A 24,304-nucleotide genomic window follows, 5' to 3' on the forward strand; every position below is an offset into this window, starting at 1 on the left:
TCGCGGCAGCTGCCTCGGCGAAACAGGCTGCCTCGCCCCGCGTCCAGTGCTCGGGGGGCAGCGAGGTTGGGCTGGGGGCTGGTTTTCTGCAGTGTGGCAGGGAAAAAATTGCATTGTTAACTTCTGAAACGTGAATCCAACTGATGGTTGCCACCCATCACACTTCTTAGTCTGGGGTCCTGCTTCCCCAGCAGAAGACCATTGAGATCCCTGCAGCTCTCAAGAGCTTTTATCTGTTTAAAAAGTGAAAGGGGTAGAGTATAAATCACTGCTGATCTCTGATGCTTTTGCAAGTTCCTCCTTCATTTAAGTTTTCACATTCTCAAAGTGCACTGCTGAGTATCTGCAGTCTCCTAATACATGTTTTTAATCCGAATTTCTAGCCCTGTCTTTGTTAGGAGGAGGCTTGAGGGGGGGAGTGCTTTAACTAGTTACATAGTTCAGATAAAACCTTACGATAGCCTTGGATATAGCATGACCAGATAACGCAAGTTAAAATTATGAACTGTCCTGCCTAAAAGAGGATATAATGACTTAAAAGTACCCTTTCTTCCCACTGTTGATGTAGCCCCCGCCAATTACATGGTAGCTGTCGAGCTGCTTGCACTATACGTAAATACCCAGGATATTACATGATAATGTAGTCGTTATACCTTGGTGTAAGAGGTCTGGCAGCCACAGCTGTCTCGCTCCCAGTATCCTACCTAACGAGGGTGCCTGTGCATGGAATTGCACCGAGCCATGTCGACATGCCCCGTGCAACCGCGGCCGCAGCACACCAGTGCTTTTGTTAACAGCTGGGGCAGTGGCACTTTGTGTTTTGTTCCAAGATTTCAGCACTTCACTTCAACACTGAGTATATTTTTTTTCCTTCATGCTTTTGCAGTGGTACTGATAGCATATGTGTGCTCAATCTCTTCCCATGGCTGGGATGAAAATAAGACATCCCAGCATCTTCCTCCCGTGCCTTGTGTCAGGGCTGTGTCTGCTACTCCTTGCTTTGTCTGAGCAGAAGTGAGTCGGGTTGCTTCTGAGGTGGTTGTGGGGGTCTCAGTGGTCAGGGTCAGCACTGTGCTGTGCTATTTGGTCCAAAGAGCTTGAGCTGGGGATGAGGGGGAAGGATGAGTCTGAAGGTGCTGGAGGCACCAGTCAGACCTCGACACTTCGTAATCCATAGCATGGCTGGGTAGATCCTTCTTGCACCTGGCAATTATTTTGCTGTACCTTACGCTTCAGGGGACATCGGTATAAGTGGCAGAGGTAGGTCAGGATCTTAACTTCATCTTCATTCCTCATTTTTTTCGTCCATAGTTTCCCTCTTAACCAGCTAGTAGGTAGTCATCAGGAGAATGCTGGGTGACACCAATACCTGCAGCTCATCACTTGTGCTCCAGCTTTGTCTGTTGCTCTGTTCCTCAATGGCAGTTACTTGCTCTTCCATTTTGACTTTCTTTTTTTTATGTTACTCTTTCTGCTTCTCGTTTCTCAGAAGAAGCCATTGAAGATGTGGAAGGGCCGAATGAAACAGCCGTTGATGCTGAAGAGCCTGCCAAGGAGCAAGAGAGCGGAGGAGACAAGGACCAGAGTAAATGGACAGGTGGGTTTTGGTCCCTCTTTCACTTTCAATCCAGGAAAAGAAGATGGGAAGTTGCAGAGCAGTAGTCTGCAGAAATCTTTCCTTAAATGACTGTGCTACATAGTGCTGTCGGTATGACATACATGATGCCCTCTGCAAAATCTTGGGGCGTAGCTCCGTGACACACACAGGTAGTTTGAGTTGTAGTCGCTCGGGCATCCCTGCTGCCAGCCCCGGGCTCGAGGGTCAGAGCTCGCCTGTACTCACATGGCGCTGCACCTGAAACGGGCAGTGGGAATCTGCAGCTGGGAGTGGAGCAGGGAGAAAAGGACTGCCCCTGTTGGCAGCAGACAGTGCTTAGGCTGGATTAAATGTATGTCATGAAACCCCACCCTGTTGTTAAGACTTGAGAGATTGTTAGCCTGCTTCTCCATCATAGTCCTAGCTCTGGTAGCAAGGTTTTGATGCTGGAAAGATGAGCAAAGAGGCAGACTCTGTGCTTGTGCTCTGCCAACTGCCTGCTTTCTGCTGGAATCGTGACAACTTGAAACAGAAACTGCAGATGCTCAGTAATCTTTATGTTGTTTTAGAGAAATCTGAAAGGTTTCCCTTTGAAAATCCTGGCAAACGTTTCACTTCAGTTTTAAGATACTCAGTTACTCTGTCTTTCCCAGAAAATAGTTGCTATCTTGCAGGGGTGAAGGGGAGACTTCTTTTAACATTCCTTGACTTTGAGCAAAAAGAAGCTTCAAGGTTGTCCTCCTCTGGTGAGGGCCATTCTCCTCCCTAGCTGATACATTCTGGCTGTTTCAGCGTAGGTGCAGAAATGGAAGCACATGTGGCAGTAGTCATTTTGGTTGACCCAGGACTGAGCAGTTCTGACTGCTCTTTTTCAGCATGGTAGCCAAGTAGGTTTGCAGACTTCTGATGTTTGGTACAAGGCCTCTCTTAACCTGCGCAGAGACTCTTCAGCGTTTTCTTGCCATGTTTGTGGTTGCTTCTTAGCAAGCCACAGCCAAAAAGACACTTAAGCTTGCACAGTCTTCAGAAGAATGAAAAGTGCTATTTCACCTTAATACAGTTTTAATCTTGAGCATTAGAAGATGTGTCAGAACTGGTGAAGAGAGCAGGCTGTGCTTTAATACTCGTTGAAGTTCAGGTTCTCAGTCTAGATGGCACTCGCTGAGTTTGCTCTTTCTGTCATTCCCCATCACAGACCCATTCTTCAGCCCAGAGATGCAAACTTTACTTGGCTGTAGGTGATTTTTAGTTTCTTGTTGTGTGGGATTGTGTAATTCTAAGTAGAAGCACGCTTTGTGAAGTGTCACAGAAAGAAGCAAGTATTGTATGTTTATTAAATCTCTCACAGGGTAAGTAGGGCTCTTAGTCCAAATCTGAAGCACTTACAAAAACTAATCTATGTGAAAGGATTATTCGTACATGTGAAAATCATGTAAGGAAAAATTAAAACTTATTTTATAAACACCACTTCATCCAGAAAATCTATATTTGCACGTCTTACTTCTTCCTCCTTCCTGTGAAATTTATAGCTCATTTTTGGTGTTTGTCAGTCAAATGGCAGATAAGAAATGGACAGCTTCACACAATGGAAAATGTAGCCCATGCTGCTGTGTATGTAAGCCTACAGAGCTCTGGACAGTGTCCAGAGGCATTGCAAGTCCAAAGTGTACAGCCTCAGCAAGGTCCATGCACATGGTTTGTGGAATTCAGGTCCTGCTTTTAGATACCTAACAACACTATCCCTGAAATTGAAAGCAAAAGAATTTCTGAAATTGTTTATGTACAGTGGTTTTGAAAACAGCTACCACACTTCAGTCTTGCATTGTTTCTGCTTTCAAGCTCCTGTAGAACATGGCCGTGTTGTCCTGTCCTCGTGGACCTCAGACATGAAAGGGAATGGAAACTAGGTCAGGTTAGTAATGGCAACCACAGAACAGTGTCCACGTGTACAGGACTATCAAAATGCTGTGGCACACGTTGAGATGTAACCAGGGAGGAAAATAGGGAATATCAAGGAAACACTCAAAGGCTGCCTTGCTGTAAGAAGAGACTGGAAGGAAGGAGCTAGTCTGCAGCTCAGCAGTTGGAAGGCTATCAACCATGATGTCAAGAAAACTGAAGAACATCCTTCCTTTTTGCACTCATTCTGACTAAATGGGCCGACTGCGTGAGGGACCCGAGCAGCGATGTTGGTGACACTGCGGGGAGAGTTTGTCCTCCAACTGCGAAGGAAGAGGTTGCAAAGTGGTTTTTACTTCAGATAAATGTTTTCATACCAGTGACCTGCTGCTTCATACTCAAGTGTTTTGAGGAAGCCACTAAAACAACCCCAGATCTGTCAGCTGCTCTCGCCTGTGAATTCACAGAAAACGGGGGAGGTACCATGAGGGGACAGAAGTGGTACTTATCTTTAAATAGAGGAGTGGCTGGGGAACCGCACACCTGCCAGCTTCATTTGCCCCAGATTTTCCTGGGAATTGACCAAACAACTGTTTGTAAGTACTGACTGGAAGATAATGAGATGAGTAACAGTCGACACAGATTTGTCAAGAGCAAATCATGTCAACACGACCCAGTTTCCTTCTGTGTGAAGAAGGCCTTGGTGCAGTCAGCATCTTCTGTCTTCTCCTTAGGAAGGAGTCTGGAACTGCTCTTCAGGACATTCTCAAAAAGAAGCTCAAGTATTATGCTGTAGATAAAAATATTACAAAATAGGTGCATTGCATCAGCGCTGGAAAGCTTCCTCTAGAGAACTGTGCCCACTTCCGAGCTTGGGGTGTCAAGAAAGTTGAGGAGCAATTTCAGAAAACCCAAACAGCATGAATTAAGACCACAGTCTGCATAACATCATCTGTGAGGAGAAAGTCAAGTAAACAGGCTTATTTGACCCAAAAAGACAAGTCCAAAGGGGAGGACAAGATAAGTCTTCTTGTGCATAAAATGCTTCTGACAGGAAGGAAATAATTTGTTCTCCATGTTCGGGATATAGACAACAAAAAGTAATGGCCTTAAATTGAGGGGAGAAAGGTTGAGGTTAGATAATACTTTTAAAAAATCTGGTACAGTTTGTGAAGCACTGGAGTAGATTTTCTGGGAAGGCTCCTCAGAGGTCTTTCAAGATTAGACGAGCTGCTGTCAGGAATGAAGTAGGCACAGTTTATCCTGCTTTGGATGGGCTGGCTGACCTTTTGAGGTGCCTTTGAGCACTGCGGTTCTGTGAAAGTGGGAGATAGGTGAGAAAGAAGTGCAGGCTCAAAGCCAATAAACAGTGTGTTGAAGTGGAGGTTGATAGACCTGTTTTCTGTTCATCGTGCAGCAATTTGATCATTACGTTCCTTAGCAATTTACTCACCTTTTGTGCCTCAGTTTCTTAACTGCAGACAGCATGATCATTTTTCCACTTTTTTAGTGAGATCTCTAACAAAATGGTTTGTATGTCTGCCCAAGCTCCTTTGGCACAGACGAGCGAGTGATGAGTCAGGTTTGTTTGACTGCTTTACAGTACATACATATGTATGTGGCAGGCTGTACTGGTATTGGTGTTTGCACTGAAAGGAAAAACCTCTGCTTTCATTGTAAATTTGCCAAAATGTTTCAGCTGCAAAATAAATTCATCAATTTGTTTTTGTACTTATTTTAGAACAGAATATTCTTAAGCAAAAACATTTTTAGGTAATATTTTCCATTAAATTATACATGAGGAAAACGCCATCTCAAATAAGAATTCCTTTTACTAGATTCTCACGTACATCTCCGTAGCTCCTGAAAGAGTTGGCCAGAGTGCAGTGCAGATTGATTTCAGGGGCACACATGCTGCCTGTGTTCCCTTGAACTTGTAACAGGCAGCAGCAGTGCTTCGTGGAAACTAAAACTGTTATGTGCCTCCTGAAGTACTCCGTATAGAGAAAATGGCTTGTGTTCCCTGTTTCTGGACAGACCTGTTTGCTCTCGCTTTTCTCTCTCGGGTAGCAGGATTAAGCAGTTTCTTAGCACAGCCCCTCGCTCCTCAGGCTGCTTTCCTCTTTCTGCTCAAGGAACCTGCCCACCCCGGTGCTGGAGCTGGGGGATGCTCTTTGTAGTGTCTGAGCTTTCAAAATCATCTCATCATGACTAACATGCAATTTATTGCAAGCAAACCAGCAAAGATGAAAGAAATCGTGGCTGTTCTGACTCCATTTTAAAATCAAAATGTAAATGATTAGTATTCAATGAATCGGTTTCCAGCTGAAGCCTGAATCAGACCAGTGTAGATGAGTGTGAGACTTTTAAGATTTAGGGTGAGGCTGATATGTGTTTTTTAACTAGCGAGAAGCACTTCAATCTGCAGTGACCCAGCAATGAAAGAGACTTTCTTAATGCACTCTCATTTGTATAGATGTAGAATATCACTGTTTTTTTCCTCAAATAAACAAGAAACAAACTCTACTTAAAATATGGATTGAAATGAAATATTTCTGGAGGACTAGCCTGAAGGGCTTTTATTTTTTTTAATGATTTTTTTTTTTTTTTTAATCCATGATGCTCACCTAACACAGAGCAATTAGTGCAATGGAGCGTCCCTGATTCGAATCCGTGGTAGATTGCTATTAAAGGAGGTATTAATGGGCTGCCGAGAGCTGGGAAATTGTTGCAGAAAAGTGTGTTTATGGAGTATGGTGCTGGCAGGCATGATTTCAATCGGATTTGACATGTTTAACATAAATGTATACTGCACAGCTCCTGCAGTTTATGAATAATTCCTACAGGCCCACTGCCTTTCTAATTACTGAAATTGAAAAAAACAGGTCAGGCACATCCTGACGGAAATGTATTGCTGCCCCCCCCCCCCCACTCGTGGGGGGGGGGGGGGGGGGGGGGGGTGGGGGTGTTCTTTTTTTTAATATATGGCTTTTGGGGGGTGTTCTTTTTTTTAATATATGGCTTTTTTTGAGCACTTAATGGCTGGAATGTTCAGTAGGACCAGAGCAAAGGAAAGGAAGAGAGCCAGGGGGATGGAGCAGGGGATATGGAGTATCTCCCTACCCTGGCTCGTGTGTGCAGGAAGCCTAAAATGGGGATGGGGAGACTCAAAGTAATTGTGATTTTTCCTGAGGATTTACCAAGCACAAATGGCTCCTGGGTGCTAGCTCAAACTGAGGAAAAGTGTCCAGGCCTGGTGTCTCAGTGTCAGGCACATTTGGAAACTGTCCCCAAGGCACATGGATAGGGTTCAGACCCAGGCAGCCCTCGGCTCTAGCAGTGCCAGCAGATGCTGTTTTTCTCATCTTTTTATGGAAGCAGAGGCGAGGTGATGGCTCAGTGGTGGCTCTGCTCTGCCGCACCAGCAGTGCCCCATATTTCTGGCAGGTCAATGGCCCACATCAGAGACAGGAGCACCCTGAAGGCACGTCTGGCCCTGCCGCGGGGCCTGGCGCGGGGATGCTCTGCAAGGCCTGGTGGCTGGAGCCAGCCTCAGCCCCCGCGCATCCCTTGTGCCATCCTGGCACGGCACAGCACAGCAGGGCATGGCACAGGAGGGCACAACGTGGCACAGCACAGCACAAGGAGGCATGGCATGGCACAGCACGGTGCGTGCAGGGGCACCCACCTTGCTGGCACTGCAAGCCCCGGCCACGTGCCTCTGAGCTCCGGGTGAGCTGAGCCACAGGTCGCGGAGCTTGTGCAGTAACACCCAGGGGAGGAGGAAAGGGGCAAGCCGGGTGCCTGGCCCTGGTGGGAGCCGCTATGGCTCGGCTGCCTTGTGCGCCTCCACGCTGGCTGTGCCCCGGTCTTGCTCCACCACGCAGCATTCACACCTTGCTCCAGGGGATGGCCAAGAGGGAGCTGCTGTGCTTTGCCACCCGCGTGGCATCTTTCATTCTACCTCACAATCAGCGTTATCATTTTTGTGCCTCTTTTCTCTTTGTGTTTATACTAGCAAAGTATGGCTACTTAAAAAATAACAAGCAGCAAAATTACCAATCTGGTACTAGTGGAACAAAGAGTGGCTTCTAGCTGGGACAAATGGTGCATCTTGACCCTAAAAGTGGGCTGCCCCCCTTTGCTTGCAGGTCCCCTGCAGGCTCACGGCTGCCTTTGCCAGTTGTTAATCCTGAAAGCACATCCACGGTGCGTTTACCACTGCAAAGCATGGTTGCTCCTTTCCCAGCAGTGGCAGAACGTAGTAAAACCTGCTCATGCTACAGCCCACACGTCCTTGGATCTGAGCACAGATGAGGGAGCACTAAGGGGCCATCTCAGCAGTGCTGATGGATGAATGGTTCTGCTGCTTTCCAAAGCTGCTGTGTCGTAGAGGAGCCTTTCGAAGCACTGCCATAACAAGGCTCAGAGGATTCACTGTCTGTGCCTCCTCTTTCTCCTTCCCACTTTGCTTTGCTGTTTTCATGTACTTTTGGTGTACATTCTTCAGCAAGTGGAGTCTGTGCCAGCGTCACCAGAGTCTCCACTCTGCGTTCACACTCTTTCCTCACTGACAGTTCCTGCTCACCACAGTAACTGTGCTGCCTGACAGTGCTGTTCATCCCTTCCTTGCTGCTTTTAAGGAGTTAGTAAAATTACTGTTGTTTGTACCATCTCCCAAGCTCAACACATTGATTTTATTAAATTAGTTGATATGGACTCATATGGTAGGTTAGTTGGAATATTTATTCAATTGAATTGGACAGTAATATTCACACAGATTGATAGCTGGTTCAAGAACCATAAAAATCAGTAAATATAAAAGATTATCTCTTGTTTCTTTTGTAATTTAAAACAAACAAACAAACAAACATGATTTCCCACAGTTCTAAGCCTGTAGTCTTCGACATCATTCCTGGAAGAAAAGGCTCAGTGTTTTAGGGTACCACTTTGCAAACGTGGGGTCTTGCTGTGTGAGAGGTAGGGTGATTTCCTACGAACTGTGTCTTTTCTCCTGCAAGTGTTTGTGAAATTCAGAATGGCAGAGGGAGCTGTCAATCCTGTAGAGCTCTGGGCCAGGTCTTTTCTTTCTGGTACGTTTGCTGGAGCATTTTGCTGCTGGCGTGTCCAAGTCAGCCACTGCTCTGGTTATTACCATGTGCGTGTCTGTGGGTACCTGAGTCCTGTCCCATGGGACTGGCATGGCAGTGATGGTGGTGGTTGCGTTGCTCATGGACTCTCCCACTCCCTGGATCAAATTTAGGTTCCCTGTAACCTCCTGTAACCTCTGGGACTGATCCATGACTTGGCTGTTGGTCGTTGCTGCACCATCTCTCTCGCCCAGCTGGTGCAGACCCCTTTCTCTCCTCCATCGCCTTTGTTCTGTGCTCACAAGCTAGCACCTCGTAGAGCAGCATACAGAGCAGGTCCTTCAGGAGCCTCCAGGTGTGATGCCAATGGGAGATGAGCAAGAGCTTCACTGCTGATCTGCAGGGCAGCGGGGAAGCTCTGTGGTGATCGTGATGGCAGACAAGGTGGTGTCTCCACATGCCCCTCCATGTGCGCTTGTGCTGCTTGGCACCTTGCACAACGTTTTCTGGGTGCTCCGTGTTTGTACTGAGGAGTTCTGTGGTGGCTTGGGCTCCTGGGTACTGTCATATGAATATTTTATAATAATTCAGTTGTTCGAGCTTACTGCAGGCTGCAAGGTATGGGACAGCATTAGAAAAACTAATTATTTGGCCATTTTCAGGGCCATACTTCTGAAAGGCAACAATAAAGGTCTGGGTACAAAAGTGTGCTTGCAAATCTCTGTGTATTTACTTCTGTCTATCATACAATCACGTTATTTATCAAACACAGATTTGAAAAAATACTGTAGAGCAACAGGCAATATAGAGTCCTGTTAGTATGGCTACAACATCTTATTAGAACGAATGGTACCTTCAGGGAATAAAGAATGTAAACAGACAGCGTTTCAGAAAGAAACATTCAACCATGTATTATTAACACAAGAAGTAACAAACAGGCAGCACTGTAGCAGTGTTATACACCAAAATGCTGTTTCTGGGAAGCCTGAGCTGTGCTCTCACAGCTTTTGTGTCACTGGAGTCTCTTGGTGGAGTTACTTTCTCGTATTTATTCTTGCCATATTAATGCCAGTTGTGTTTCTGCTGGATAGCAGCTGTCTGACAGAAAGGCTGAGCATGAAACGTGGTGCAGCTTTACTCCAAGCTCCCAGGCTGCCGCTCGTCGTACTGTGGAGATAGGTCTGGACCACAGGGCCTGGCCTTGCCCATCGCTCATTCTACACAGATAAGAAGGTGAAGGCCATGTGAGCATAAAACAGATAAAATAATCCTCTCTGTTCTCAGAGTTTCCAGAGGAAAGCAAGAGCTTTGCTCCTCTGCAAGGCCTGTGCCGTGGCGACGCTTGTCATTGTGGCATTTCCAGCCACAGGGGTGTCCAGACACAGGAGGCAGGTCAGTCTGGTCCAGAGGCTCGTGATGCTGAGTAGGAGCTCCAAGAAAACGTCAGGGAGAGCTCTGGGGAGGGAGGCACCACCAAATAGGGAATTTTATTTTCCATCGGTCAGTGAAAATGTAGCTCCCCAGTCCAGTTGAAAACTTTTTCCCAGACGGGTTTCTGAAGTTAGTAGGAAGAGAGTTTTTTCAGTAGGCTGGATGTGGGGGAGGGTGTTGCTTTTTAAATCAATGGAGATAGCAGAAACCCCACTGTAAATTTCTAGGGCAAGTGGCAGGCTGGTTTACGGAATGCAGGGAGATGAGAACCTCTGGCTTACGGAAAGCAGCATGAATTAATAATCATTTAATTGGCTTCTCCATTATGTTGCTGGGTTGGGAGATGGAAGTTTAGATGAAGGGGCTGTCAGTGGTACTTTAGCTGAAAGAATCTGATGGCTGGGTGTTGGGGGTGGTGACTCCCTGTCCACCAGGACTGAGAGCAGTCAGCTTTTTGGGACACTTCCATTTTTACCTCTGGACCTTGCAAAAGGAAGGATCCCATTTCACCTCTGAAATAACAGCTGGGAAGTTTTCTCTTCCTCTGCTGAAAAGCAGAAGTTCCCAAGGAAGCATGGGAAGAGAAGGCTCCGTGAAGTGCCCCGCAGGGCAGCGTGCTTGCAGCAGCACTGTCCTGTTGTACTTGGCTTTCATTTGTTGAGAAACGCAGATTTTCTTCTGAGGTCAGCCAATCTGAACTAAATCCACTCAAAGAGTCAAAATAATAAAAGTACTAGTTGGTAAATTGTCACGCATCATACTTTAAGCCCAAATTCCTTCTTTTCTGCAAGGCAACTTTGCCTTTAAGCCTCATCTCACACAGTTAGGGCACAGACACCGTGCTCCACCTTCTCCAGTGCTGAGCTGTGGTTGGAGGCAAAGCCTTTTTGACATCCTCAGTCTGGGACATTTGGTCCATCCAGTCCACTGCAGGCAGGGTAGCAAAGGCCCCGCACAGCTGCCAGAGAGCTGGCAGGCAGCTGCAGAGCGTATGCAGAGCGGATAGGAGCAGCGTGTCCTCATTTCTCCAGATAGAAAAGAGTTCTTAATTCCTCTGATCTGTGATGTGGACTGAATGTGTCACTTAGTGTATCTGGCTGTTTATCAACAGTAAACTTTGGTCTCAGAGTTGAAATTCCCATTTGAGCTGTCAACTCAAAAAATAATACATAGAAGGAATATTCAGTATGTGTTTTTCAGAACACTGCAACAAAACAGTTTTTCTGGGGGCTGGACAATCACTTATAATTCTGATTTTGAAGGACGAAAGTTATGGGATGGATAAAGTGCACTTAGTAAAAGTGGGCACTTTGGAGACAGAAAATAAAAGTAAATTTTAACTGCCTTTTACTTTTCCCTAATTCTAAGCAGGCTGTTTCCCAGCAGGAAGGAAATAGGAAAATACAGACATGATTTTAGAGGTTATAGGTAGCGTTCAGCAACTACAGGGTAATTGTCTGCAGTTGGGTTACTAAATTTAGTGACTGCACCTGAAAACATCACATTAGTGAGTTGCTAGAAATGGTGCACAATGAAACTGGTGGTACAGAATAAGGACAAGGGGCTCCCTGAGCTCCTTGTACCTTGCTGTGCATAACACAGGTCCTAGCACTGATGGGGCCACCAGAGGTTTTGTAAGTTGCCAAAGCTTGAGCCATAGGAGGTCAGATTTTTTTTAATGCAGTTTTGTATTTTTTCTAGTGGTTCTCTCTCCGTTTCCAAAACTGGGACTGTTTTCATCCTGTATTTGGACAGGTTTCCCATATACATTACCAGAGATTTCTCCTGTCATCCCTTGTCCTCCCTTGCGTCCCCTGCCGCTCTTGCAGAGCTGTTGGTGCTAGCACGGCTCACTGCAGCACTCGTTGATACTTCTGCAGAGCAGTTGACACCCAAGGATTTGAAGTGGCATTTGACAGATAAAAAGCCCCCAGAGACATGCCTGTAGCACATAGGAGACACATGTGCTCTACTACCAGCCTGCTGTGGGGCAGGAGCAGAGCTCCCACGGCTGCGTGCCAGCCGGACCGGGGTCTCCAGGTGCCAGTCCCAGTGCCCAGCTGCCCGGTGGGAGCTGGTGCTTCCATGTCCGAGGTCCCCCCAGGAGCAGACGAGGTCAGCAGCAGCAGCAGCTGCCTTCCTTACTGGGGCCGCTCACATCATGCAGAGCTCGGGCAGGGCACGTAAAGCAGGGTGGTCCACCACCAGCCATGGTGCTGGCTTGTGGCAGTGGCCTCTGCTTTCCCTGACAGGTCTGGGGCAGTGCTGTGTTTTTCACACTCTAAGGTTATTTTTATTAGTAGGAAGCAAAGAAGGCCGGTTTTAGTCCTGCAGACATTTTCAGTGACTTTCTGGTTCTCAGCCCCGTGGAAGGTTTCAGGTTCAGCCAGCAGATTTGACCTGAATAAAAGCCTATCGTTCGGCACAGAGAGCAGAGCAGGATCTACATTACAACATCCGTAAGTCCTGGCATCACAGGCTTGTTTTACACAAAGAAACCCAAGGTTTGGACTTTTTAACAGAATTGGCAGCACAGTGGGGTCCGGTGCTTTTGGTTTCAGACATTGCCCAGATTTTGCGTCTGCATGGTGGCTGTGTAACAAGCCAGGGATGAAATACCAAGCATGCAGCACCACAGAACTCCAGGGAAGGAAATCACTGCTAAGCAGGCTTTGGCATGGCCAAGTCTTCTAGGGAAAATTTAGAGGTACTAGTGCACCTCCTCTCCCTGCCTCCTTCTGACAATGTTGTTATCTGTGTGCAGTACCTGTCTTTTGTTTCCTGGAAGTTAGTTTGCTTCTATTTGACTGAACATGTTGAGGTGAGGTCTGGCAGGGGAGGAGGTTAGAAATGGGAATGTGTATTTCCTACTGTGATGTGGTACCTTCTGAAATACATCTCGTATCAGAACATAGAACTTTGGAAGGAAGCAGTTTAACAGGATTTTACTCAGGCTGCATCTTCTGAAACAAGGTGCAGATACCAGTGAGTTCACAAAGAGAATAAGAGAAAGGGAGAAGAGTATGGGGGGACTGGTCTAAGAATGCTACAGTGCCTTGTTAATCGGCAGCCAATCCATCATATTAAATATCCAGCTGTCATATATTACCTTTCAAGTGAAAATGAATAACTCCCATTAAGGGCGAAATGGGTTTGAAGTCGATTCGAGACAGATTAAAGTACTGTTATGAATGTGTGTTCAGGGAGGAGGAGACGGGGGTTGTGTATAATATACTTGTCCTTACAGTTTTTAAATAATAGATGTCCCACAAATTTATGTACTCCAGGCTACCAGGGTTCGGGGGAGGGGTAAAGGTCAGGGATGTGTGTTCTCGGAGTGCCTCAACTTGCAAAGTGTTTTTCTGTTGACTTCTGGGCTCCTTTGCCTCTTTCTGTTTTGCTCAAATCCAATTGCCTTTCCTCAGCTGTTTGCAGCATGTCATTGTCCGGATCCTGTGCCCGCCCTGGCTGCAGGCTGCGTCCTGCTGGCGGTCTGCCGCTGGGACTTCGGTGGGACCGCTCGCTAGGAAGTACCTCCAGATGAGTGCATGGGCTGAGCGAGCCAGTGCTGTCCTTCTGGGACAACATGCCACCATGTCCACCATGGACTACGAGTCCATTGTGTTGACAGCTACAGCAAAAACTTTCCAGACTGTTTATATGCAAAACTGCAGGTGTTCAGAGCTAGGAGCATGAATTTTGCTTTGTCTCATCTGTCCGATTATTCATGGAGATGACACATTGGCCTTCACATCTGGTCAAGCATTTGTGTGTCAGATGTAAACACAGGAAAAATCTCTTCTGTTCGTAACAGGTTGTAAGCAACCCATGTGAGTAGCTGTGATTTCTCTGCTTTTAGCTGTAAATGACACAGTTCCCTTTCTATGGAAGATAATCAAGAAGGAACTTTCTTTGTCCAGGCATGCTTTGTAGGGTGTAGGTTAGTCCACATACTCATCTTCCCCCAGCTCTGTGGCATGTGTTTCAAAAAACAGAAGCAGTGTAAGTGGAAATACTGTCTTCATCCAACTTAAGCCTCTTTGGGGATGTCCTGATGTAAATCTCTTCTTGTTGCAGCACCAGCCAGCCAGGCAGAGAAGGAGCTGACGGAGCCTCCAGCATCCTCTAAACGAATATCATTTCCCAGCAGCTCTGAGTCGCCTCTCTCCTTTAAATGGTCAAAAACTTCAGAGGAGACCAAATCAGAGCAGGTAAGAAAAAAGAACGCAGCTTTTTGTGCATCTACAAGTGGGCAATTTGTTCTGTATGTGCCAAAAGCAAAGAATAAAATAAAAGAAGAAGGGAGAAAGGTGGTAACTGGTTGTAGGAGAAGGCATCAAATTATTGAAGTCTAATGGAAGGAGGAAAACAGCTGCCGTAACCATTGCACAATTCCTTTGTGTTGTTCTGCAGATGTACCAGTGTCCATACTGCAAGTACAGTAACACCGATGTGAATCGGCTGCGGGTGCACGCCATGACCCAGCACTCAGTGCAGCCCATGCTCCGCTGCCCGCTCTGCCAGGACATGCTGAACAACAAGATCCATCTGCAGCTGCACCTCACTCATCTGCACAGTGTGTCCCCTGACTGCGTTGAGAAGCTCATCATGACGGTAAGTCGCTGCGTAGTGAAGCATGTCTGCTTCCTAGGAAATATGAGGAGTGAAGGCATGGCCTGACCTGCACAGGCTAAGTTCACTGTAGTGGGCCACTGTGGGCAGCTCCCTCATCTGTCTGCACTCTGTCATTTATTTTTTTCCCATCCCTGCATGTTTCATCTCCAGAGTTTAGCCTGTCTGTGTTTGAGCACTGTGGAAAGCAGCAAGAATGGAGTGTTGAGTAATTTCCTTGTGAAGAGATTGAAATAAACATGATTTCCTTTAGCTACTGAGATCATTGCATGGGACTGCATTTTGCACAGAAGCTTCTAGGGGATGCAGCAGCTGTGCTGTGCTGGTCCAGTTGCAGAGAAGGATGGTGCTCACATGTTGATTAGCACTTCTGAGGACAGCCAGGGTGATTAAGGTAACATTATAGGAAATTAGGTATCAGGTTTCTGCTTAAAATACGATTTTAAGAACCAATGGAGTAGCTTCCCTTGGCACTTTCACATTGTGTAGGGGAGATAGTCCTGTTGTGCAGCCCATGTTCTGCACTTTGTTCACTTAATGAGGATCATTGTTACGGTCACATGAGATAGACTGAATCTGTTATTTCAGTGAGGAATCACTCCATCCAAAATGGCAATACTTTTGTTCTGTAATAATTCACTTTTTTCAGGGTAACAAGCAAGGGATGCATCAATGCTGACCCAAGGAAGGTGAAACCTTGGGGTATTGTTGAATATTATATCTACTGTTTCAGGTGCCATCTTTAAAATGTTTTGAAATACCTGGTTTTAAATTAAAATTTAAGAATATGCAGTTAAAATTCTCTGAAGTAGGAAGTTAGGCCACCAAAGTGTGGAGTGAAAGTTCACTGAATAAAGTCAACTGTCTTCATATAGATCTCAAAATTTGTAACAACTCCCCTTCTAGAAGTTTGTCAAAAAACATCATGCCTGGGGGGGTTGTGATTGTTATTGCTAGTGCTGCTTCTGACATGGAGCAGAAGCTTCAGACAACAGATCGTGGTTCAGCACTAACATGTTTGCATGAAGCTTTTGTTGCCCTGTGTCATTATTTTAGCACCTAGCATGGGAATCCTTCTTCAGTGCTGTCTCTGAGAGACCAAAATTTGGCTTAAGAGCAAGTACTTGGTGAAAAGCAGTAAATTTGCAGCGCAGTGTTCAAGTTGCCATTTGTGAGAACTGTTTTTGTGCTCTGGCTTGTTTTACCCCAGCACTGCTGACTGAGGAGCTCTCTCTGGAGTGGTGCACACATGGGGCCAGACCTTTTCTGTGGGACTTGTACATACCATCACAACACAGACGTGCTCGTAAAAGGCTTACCACGTTCTCCAGCACTGATGCGCTTGCTCCAGTAAATAATATTTTGAGTCCCAAAATGTCTCTTTCATGAATTCCTTTTTCATGGGTTTCACATGAGTGTGCCTTTCCATTTGTTAGTGTCAATCTAAGATACAGGTAGAATTAATAAGGCACATTTTCAAAAACCCTTCTAAATTCACAAATCAGGTGTATTGTCAGATTTCTACACTTTTTTGTTGTTGTTGTTGTTATAATCTTCAAGGCAAGGTTGTGTCTGCATTTAAGAACTTGTTGCCAAGTATAAGAAGTGTTTATTTTAATTCCTGACAGTTCTTCCTCTTTGTGATTTTTTTTTTCCCGAACCCCATTTCTGCCTGTTTTTCCCTTCTTGGCTGATTCCTGATCATGGAGGACAATAATATGTTTGTCATACTACTCATTTTCTTTTGTCAGCTCCCCTTCTGTAGCATCGTTTGAGCAAGCACATGCAGTGTTACCTAGCTGTTCTGTTACCATTCTTTGCTCTTCTCTTTCTATCACCCTTCCAGTCCTCGTGTCTCCTCCTTAAACACCTCTGTGCTTTTCATCTTCCCTCTTTGCTTTATGAGTTACCTGTCCTTTCATTCTCTGCCCTTTCTCTTTGGCCTGTCGTGCTCTGCAGGAGCCGAAGATGCAGCCGAAGATGCATGCCGAAGGTTCACAGTGGCCACTGTTTGACCAAGCACTTGCAACTGCCTGGAAGAGCTTTGTGTACCCAAGCAGGCACTACAGCTGAACGCACATAAAAATCCAGCCAAGCTGACAGATCCCATCATTCTCTGAATAACAAAATATAAAGAGATTTTAGGAAAAAAGAGCAACAGCAGTTCATTAACACTTAAAAGCTGGCCATACTCACAGGCTCGAGTGAGGGTGAAGCTCTGCTCTGCTGGACCACTGCATGCATCTAGGTTAAGTAACCGTCCTGTCACAAAGACCCAGGTCTCTGAGACCTACCTCTGTTTTAACTGATGGTTCTTAAGTGTGCAAGTAGCTTCTGAGAATTTGATCAAATCTTGTTAGCTTCCTACTAAATTGATGGAAGACATTTTGACCTTATAAAAGCAGTAAAAAGAAGCTGATTCCCTTTCCTATGCCAGCAAGCATAACCAGTTTGCTTAAGGGTATGCACTGTACTGGTATGCAGATGGTTCGTTTGAGTCAGGCTGTCTGCAGAGCTCACAGTCCAGAAACTGGTGTGCTTGAATTAGTGCAACCACTTCACCGACACAGGTGTGTGTCCTCCAGGGTACAGAGAGACTGATGGAAGTCACTTGAACTCAGGAGCTTAGGGGCACCTCCCAGAAGCATGACCAAAGCAACTGCCATAGTATGCAGGACAGTTTTCTTAGGTCATTGCATCTTCTGTGCTGGAGTGGGACCTCCTTCTTCTGCTGCAGCATGCAGGAAGATTGGCTTATCCGTGGAGCTCACCATCTCGCTTGTTCCTTTTTTATTCCATCTTGCCACTGCCCTTGGCCCTGGGTAGCTGTTTGCTTTGGTCCCCAGAGTTATGTCTGGGTAGGAATACTGCCTCTCCTGCTTCAGATCAGGTTGTGCGTGGTGCAAGAAGATGGCTCTTTTTGTACTACATGACAAATATTTGGTGAGATTGGTATGGCTTGTGCAGAACGTGGCAGCATCAAACATTCCTAATTTTGCATATTCTAGATTCTTGTCTCAGCCTGCCACGGGAATTGGGTCTTGGTGCCACCGAGAGTGAATTGCAGCCCAGTAAATGGGAGCCAGGTCCCTTTCGACACAGTGTCTTTGCACTCGGCATTTGGAGGAGGCTCCAGTTAATAATACCTTATCAGACGCCTTTCAGGAACCTGCAGTGTCTAATATGTCTGTTGCCGTGGAAACGGCTGCTTGCTTATGCTCAGCATCTCATATCTGTGTGGTTCGTGCCCCTTCCTTTTCATATCAACAAGCAGCCCCGATGGCTATCCCACGGGGAGCAGCCATAGCCGCTCCGGGAAGCGGATCCTCCCGCCAGCCCTGCCACTGGGGCAGGGCCCGGCAGGGCTCCAGTGATCCCCCACAAGGCAGGGACCAGGGAAGGCCCTGGTGGGGACGGGGCTGCTGCTTGGCACCGTGCTGCAGGCTGCTCTCGCCTGTCCCTCCCCACCTCCTGCTGCTGCCGATTCACAGGGCTGGCGAACAAACGTGGCCAAGTTTGTTCGTGGCGTTTCAGCTGCTCTGAATAGGCCTGATCGCCATCTTCCCACGTAGCAGCCTCTTTGCTAGTCCTGGGCCCGCGCCGCTTCAGCAGAGAGCCCCTTAATGAGGGTGAAGTGCAGTTCGCCTGCATAGTCGATTGACAAGACTGATGGGCTCAGACCGGGAGAAGGGACGGCTTCCCAGGAGCCTCCGGTGGCGGGAGCGCTCCCTCCTCCCCCTGCCTCCTTTATCGTTCTGCAAATTCCTCTCTCATCATTTCTGTTGTCAGTTTTCTCTTCCTCAGTTTAAGGCGTCTTCTCAGTGTTTTCAGCAGCCTTTTCATCTTCTTTTCTCCCTTGCTTTAAGAGTAATTCTTTCCCATCCCTGCCATCCTCACTTCTCCCTCGTGCTATCTGTACATTTTTTCCTCTTTCCTATTGTCTTTTCTTATTGCTCTCTCCCTTCTGCTGTCATTCAATTTTTCTCTCTCCCTCCTTCTCGCCCCCTCTTACTCCCCCCTTTCCCTCTCACTCTGTGTCTCATTCTCCATCTCGGATGAAGGTAATGAAAATAATCGGGCTTCATTAATTCTGAGCCCTGTGAGATGATAGCCATTTGGAGCCATGTTTGCCAATTAGATGGTCTAAATTAGAAGTGACCTTGGTATACTGCCATCGCTTTGCCTCTCTGAGTCTAATGAAGCTTTTCACTCCAGCACCCTCTCTCTCTCTTTGTAATGGAAATTACCTCCTTTGTCTGGTTCGGGAACCTTGCATCGCATGTGTATTTCCCCCTAGGTTGCACGGACATAGGGATAGTAATGTATCTCCTCAGACCCCTTCTGGAGATTTTCTTTTCAAAGCCACACGATTTCAGCACTCTTGGGCCATTTACAGAGGAACCACATGGACTGTCCACATATTGTCTCACTTTGTCCTGAGGAAAGTAAGAGAAGGCAGATCCAGTGTGTAAAGGGAGCTGGTTATTCACGCCATCCGAAGATTAATTTTTTGGACGTGACAAGAATATGCTTGTGTCATGCTGCTGGGGCCAGTGCAGGAGTGATGCAGCTCTGAGCCTCAGGCCCGTGCCGCTGAGCTGCTCTGCAGTTCATTGTCTTTACAATACCGTAGATGCAGCGGTAGCAGGAGGCATGCTTGTCACTGCAGGCAGGTGCCACCTGTGAGGAATGAACTCACAGGTTGTTCCCAAAACCAGTGACAGGTAGGTCTTCTGCTGATGATACATGTCAGAGCACATGCCATCTGCTGAAGGTGTTCGTGAGACCAGGAGATAGGAGAAATGGTGTCAGTTTGGGGTTTCCAAGCATGTAGGTAGATCTCTTCATCCAAGGAACTTTTATCTTCGTAAGGGGACCTGAATTTCACCTGGAAGGTGGGGTGCTTGGATGCACAGATGTTTGTTCCAACAAGCATCCACCCTCTAAGGCAGATAACTGACTTCTCTGCAGCAAAGTCCTCGGGCCAGCGCTCCCAAGCCCAGTGCAAGCTGAAGGGAGATGTTTTGGGAGAGGGGACGGGTTCCCTGGTGCAGGGAATGGGACAGGGACTTGGTCGGTTCTGTGCTGCTGTCAGAGACAGTGCTCAGAGCAAATGCTTGCTGAGCATCAGGGCTTCCACGCCTTCCTGGGGTACCCACCCCAGCTGTCCAAGTACTGATAAACAGGACCCAATCGTTATATCTGTATCCAGTCACTGGGCTGTCAGAACAGATAAGGGTGAGCCACCGATCCTTCCCCATCCCTTGGTTTCATTTGGTCAGAAAGATCGAGGAGTGATGCGGTTCGAGGGGACAATTTGCATTCTGTGTGGTAGCACTGCTCGGCCTGGGCGAGCCGGGGGCTGCTGGAGCAGGCGGTGCGCGACGAGCGCTGTGGGGCCGTGCGTGGAGGTGGGTTAGAAAACCTGGCTGCGAGCAAAAGCTGAAAGGCTTCGCTGGTGGTTTGTGGGCCAGAATATCACGGCTGCAGCTGCAAAGGGAATACCGTGTAATATTAAACAGAACAAAAAGAGTACGTACAGGTGGAAAGGAAGAAGACAAATCACATTTGTCTCAGTTACATTTGTAGGATTGTTTTTTTACTAACAGTTCAAATTGGCTGACTTGTTGCTATTGGGAAACGGTGTTGAAGAGAAATTTAAGCCCAGAGATGCAGGTTTAGGGCAGTCAAGGATGGATGATAGGATTACATCCCAGGTATTGCCTGCTCAGGTGAGAGGGAGGTAGAGAGCACTTAACGACTGCACAAGCTAACACAGACTGTGCTCAAGGTAAACACGTTCCTCTCTACCGCCAGAACAGTTAATGCTGTTTAAATACACCTGAAGTACAAATGCTGTGTTTCAGAGCACCACTCCTCGTTTATCTGTCAGGTGACCATGCCCTACTAAACCTTCCTGTTGCCTCAGTACTCTTGTTATTTGTTTATATTAAAAGCAGCAACAAGATGCGAGGCATGTTCTGCAGATACAAGGAAATGTACAAGGTATATACTCCAACAGGTTTGCAGTGTAAAAGGGCAAATAGTTCAAAGCTGGGAGTCTGGAATTCAGTATAAATGCAAAACAATTTGAGATGAGCAGCCCATTTTCCCTGTTCTTTGTCTCTGCTCTCTGCTTGGTTGGTGGACCGTGAGGATGAAGAAATAGAGTCATCCTGCCCAGGAAGAGGTATGGTAGAGGGGGCAGCACTTCCAGGAGAAACCTGCGTGGTGCTGAATAGGTACAGGATGAAAGCAGTGTCCAGGTCAGTTGCTGAAGCAAGACCAGTGCCTTATTTTCAAGGTTGTGCTTCCCAGGGGTAGCCCTGTATTGCTGTCTGGACTGCCTGCTGTTGCCCTATATCCATATCCAGAATTTCTAGTTTCCTGTACTTTACTCCAAGCTTTTTTTCTTTTTGCCTTTTGGGATTTTGTGTCTGTAGCAACTTAATGTACCACAGCCTTGGGGTGGTTTTTTTGTTTGTTTGTTTTGTTTTGTTTTGTTTTGTGGAGGGAGGGGTAGAAGTAGGCTGAAAACTATGGCTGTGGAGATGCAGGTAGATAAAGGTAATTACTTAAACACATATAGGGCAGGACTTATTGGTTTGGAGACCCAGATTAAGATGCAGAGGAGCATGTGAGGTTGATGATTATATTTCGGGGAGAGTTAATTGACGGAAGGTGAAGGCAGACAAAGAACCGCTGCTTACTGCCTTCTTGAATCCCAATCAGGAATTATGATTAAAGACGCGGCGAGACAACAGAGGCCTGATGAATTGGTGCCTTTTTTTTTTTCTTTTTTGCCGTCATTCACACTTGATTGACTTCAACCTTTCAAGTGCAAAAGTCTCTCTTTTCCATTATTATTCATAGCCATCTGAGTTTTTCTAATTAAAGTGTATGAAAACAATTACTGATCCGTCGTACTGAGTCTGGTAGTGGGGATGGCTGCCTTACTGTAATGTGTATAAAAAGCCCACAGTTTTCTATAATGATGTGCAGCTGAGGCGTTAGATAATTTTATTCTTTTTCTACTCTGTTGGGTTTTTTTTTAATTTCTCATGATTTATTTTTCATAATTCCTAAAGATCCTAGGAAAGCACTCTCCCTGCTGACAAAGCTGAGAGGGACAGTTCCTTCATGCCTTTCCTCCTCAGCATCCCTGCCCGGCCCCCTCCTCAGAGTCCCACTACTGTGAGTGAACCAGTGACCTTTCACATCTCCTGACCCACCACCCATAGCCGTCAGATGCTCATGGTTAAAGCAGAAGGTGGAATGAATTTGCTGTGCTCAGCTTCCTTCCTCATGATGTATCAGTGTCAGCTGCCTTTCCTGCAGACGTCTGTAGGACTCGGTGCTTACCTTCATGCACCTGCCCTCCATGTAAACCAAGGTAGCTCAGCATCTCTCTTTGGTACGGTTTGGATGTCTGCAGCCACTCATGTGAACCTTTGTTTCTGAGCTGCTTTTGCTTCCATTCACTTAAACCAAGGTCTAGTCTGTGTCAGTTTGGATTTGACACGCGTGTCGATAAGGAAGGTTTCATGTCCTGCACAGAGGCTAACAGTATTTCAGTTGCAGCTTCACCATGGATTTGTTAATACCTCATGTAGTTCGGCCAGAGTCTTGTGGTCCCTGACTTTGCAGAAAGCAAGCTATCCTGCATGCAGGTAACGGCTTCACGCACTCTCTTCTGAAATCCAAGGTTCAGATGCCCTCTTAGTGTCTGACAGAAGGATGGAGAGGCTTGTTTTGCTCTGAAACATACCTGTCTAGGAGTGCTTGTTTCTCCCTCACTATTCCAGCAGTCAGAGGTTGGGAGCACAAGCACTGTAAGCGTTGCAGGTCAGTGTTGGTTTCTGTTTCCCCAAGTACCATCACGCTGGTGAGAGGGAATGCTCCTTGAGTGCCAGCAGCAGGGGAGCAGGCAGAGCTGTAGAGCTGTCTTTGCTTGCCACAGGCATGTAACTGGTTCTGGCACCATGCACTTAGATACAGCACGAATGGTCACAGTGACACAGGTTTGTCTGTGAGACAATGACTGTGGGGCAGCTTTTCGATTGTTGTGAGATACTGACCACAGAAGGTTACAGGAGCATTTGTTGTCCCACATCCATTAACAGCCACAAACAGCCTGCTAGCTAGGTGGTTTGTACTTGGTGTGTGTGACCGGATAAACTCAAAGAAACATGGTTTTCCAGAAAAAGATGAGTGTAAGCATTTGACTCTTTAAAGGAGCATCTCTAGCTGAAGCACACAAAATCTCCAGCTCTTCAAAAATGTTGGTACTCAAGTACTGCAGTGGTAATGATGGTGCAGGTTCTAGACAAACACTTGAAGAGAGGCGAAGGAAACACAGCAGTCAGAGCAAGGAAAGGGTTACCAATAGCTTTTCATTTCACAGACCATTTTCTGTCTTTTTAGTCTTTCCTTATTCATCCTTTTCTTTGTCATCTCTCTCCTTATTTGTACTTTTCTTTCTCATGCCCCTCCTTTTCCTGCATCGATACACTTTGAAAACAGTGCTGCAATGCTCCCTAGTTCAAGATTACAGTGTACTTTACGAGGTATGATTTAATTAGGGGCCTTATTATGTTTTCAGCAGCTTAAGGTGGGCCTTTCAACTTATCTACCTAATTGGTTGCACAAGAAGTTTCACAGCCCATGACAAAACATTGTCAGTGATCAAAGTCTGAATTCTACATAAAGGAAAAATATTAATAATAAGATTATTCTTCAAGTGTGCACCGCTAATTATGTCCAGAATGTAACTGTAGAAACACTTTTGACTGATGTGAGCTTTGTCTAATAAACATGAGTCTTCAGTGAGCTATGAAAAGTGACGCCTCTGACTTTACAATACTGGTGTCTAATTTTGCTACTGAAGATGTTAAAAATATTTCCCTGTGCTTTTCTTTTCCCTACATCCCTACTTCCCTGTCTCCAGGTGACAACACCTGAGGTGATGATGCCCAGCAGCATGTTTCTGCCAGCAGCCACTCCAGAGAAAGATGGGAACTCCACCACCGAGGAGCTGGGGAAGCAGCCTGGTGAGTGCGGGTCAGTGAGGTCCATGGGTCCCACCAGTCCCCCAGCTCCCATCACCTGGCTGGGGACTGTGTCCAGGGACATGTCCTCCTGGGCAATCTCCACATCCCCAGCTATGTCCTGAGGACCACAGTTGGCCAGCACGCGGCAGAGCAGTCTTCCCTTACCCGTACCACAAACAGGCCAGTGCCGCCGGTGTCTCTGCAGAGCAGTGCAGCTCAGAGCTGATGAGCACAGCTCGCACACCATTGCAATTCACATGGAGATCGTGGAAATTCTCCTTACAAAGAAGACCAGATGGAAGCAGCAAAAAAAGAGAGGTGGTAAGAGGGCTTAGAAAATTGGTAGAAAAACCACAAGGGTTGCTGCTGCTGGCCACAGACTGTACTAACACCTCTGCTGCCATCGTAGCTCAAGTACGTACACTGGGGAGGTTTCAGCTGCTGCAGTGCTTATCCAGTCCAAACTTCCTCTGTCTTTTTCATTACCATGCTGTGTTATGAAGGCATGGATGTAAATCAGTGGCTATTTAGTCCTGGCTTTGTAGTGTGATGTGAGAACATCCCAGGAACATCACTCTGCATGAGCGGAATTGTATGGTCTTAAA

At 46.6% G+C, this 24,304-nt stretch overlaps 1 protein-coding gene across 5 annotated transcripts in view; it reads left to right on the forward strand.

The window, feature by feature from the left end:
- The window catches only part of ZFHX3 (zinc finger homeobox 3), a 475,206-nt gene that overhangs the window by 437,306 nt on the left and 13,596 nt on the right, over positions 1-24,304 (forward strand). For 4 of the 5 annotated variants that reach the window (XM_035336636.1, XM_035336637.1, XM_035336638.1 and 1 more), the window contains 4 exons: positions 1,490-1,597; positions 14,095-14,228; positions 14,431-14,631; positions 23,597-23,699. In XM_035336636.1, coding sequence (XP_035192527.1) covers positions 1,490-1,597; positions 14,095-14,228; positions 14,431-14,631; positions 23,597-23,699 — 546 coding nt within the window. The remainder of the gene's footprint in view (positions 1-1,489; positions 1,598-14,094; positions 14,229-14,430; positions 14,632-23,596; positions 23,700-24,304) is intronic. The other variant, XM_035336639.1, reaches the window with a different exon arrangement.

Source organism: Oxyura jamaicensis, chromosome 11 (genome assembly GCF_011077185.1).
Source record: "Oxyura jamaicensis isolate SHBP4307 breed ruddy duck chromosome 11, BPBGC_Ojam_1.0, whole genome shotgun sequence".
Lineage (NCBI taxonomy): Eukaryota > Metazoa > Chordata > Aves > Anseriformes > Anatidae > Oxyura > Oxyura jamaicensis.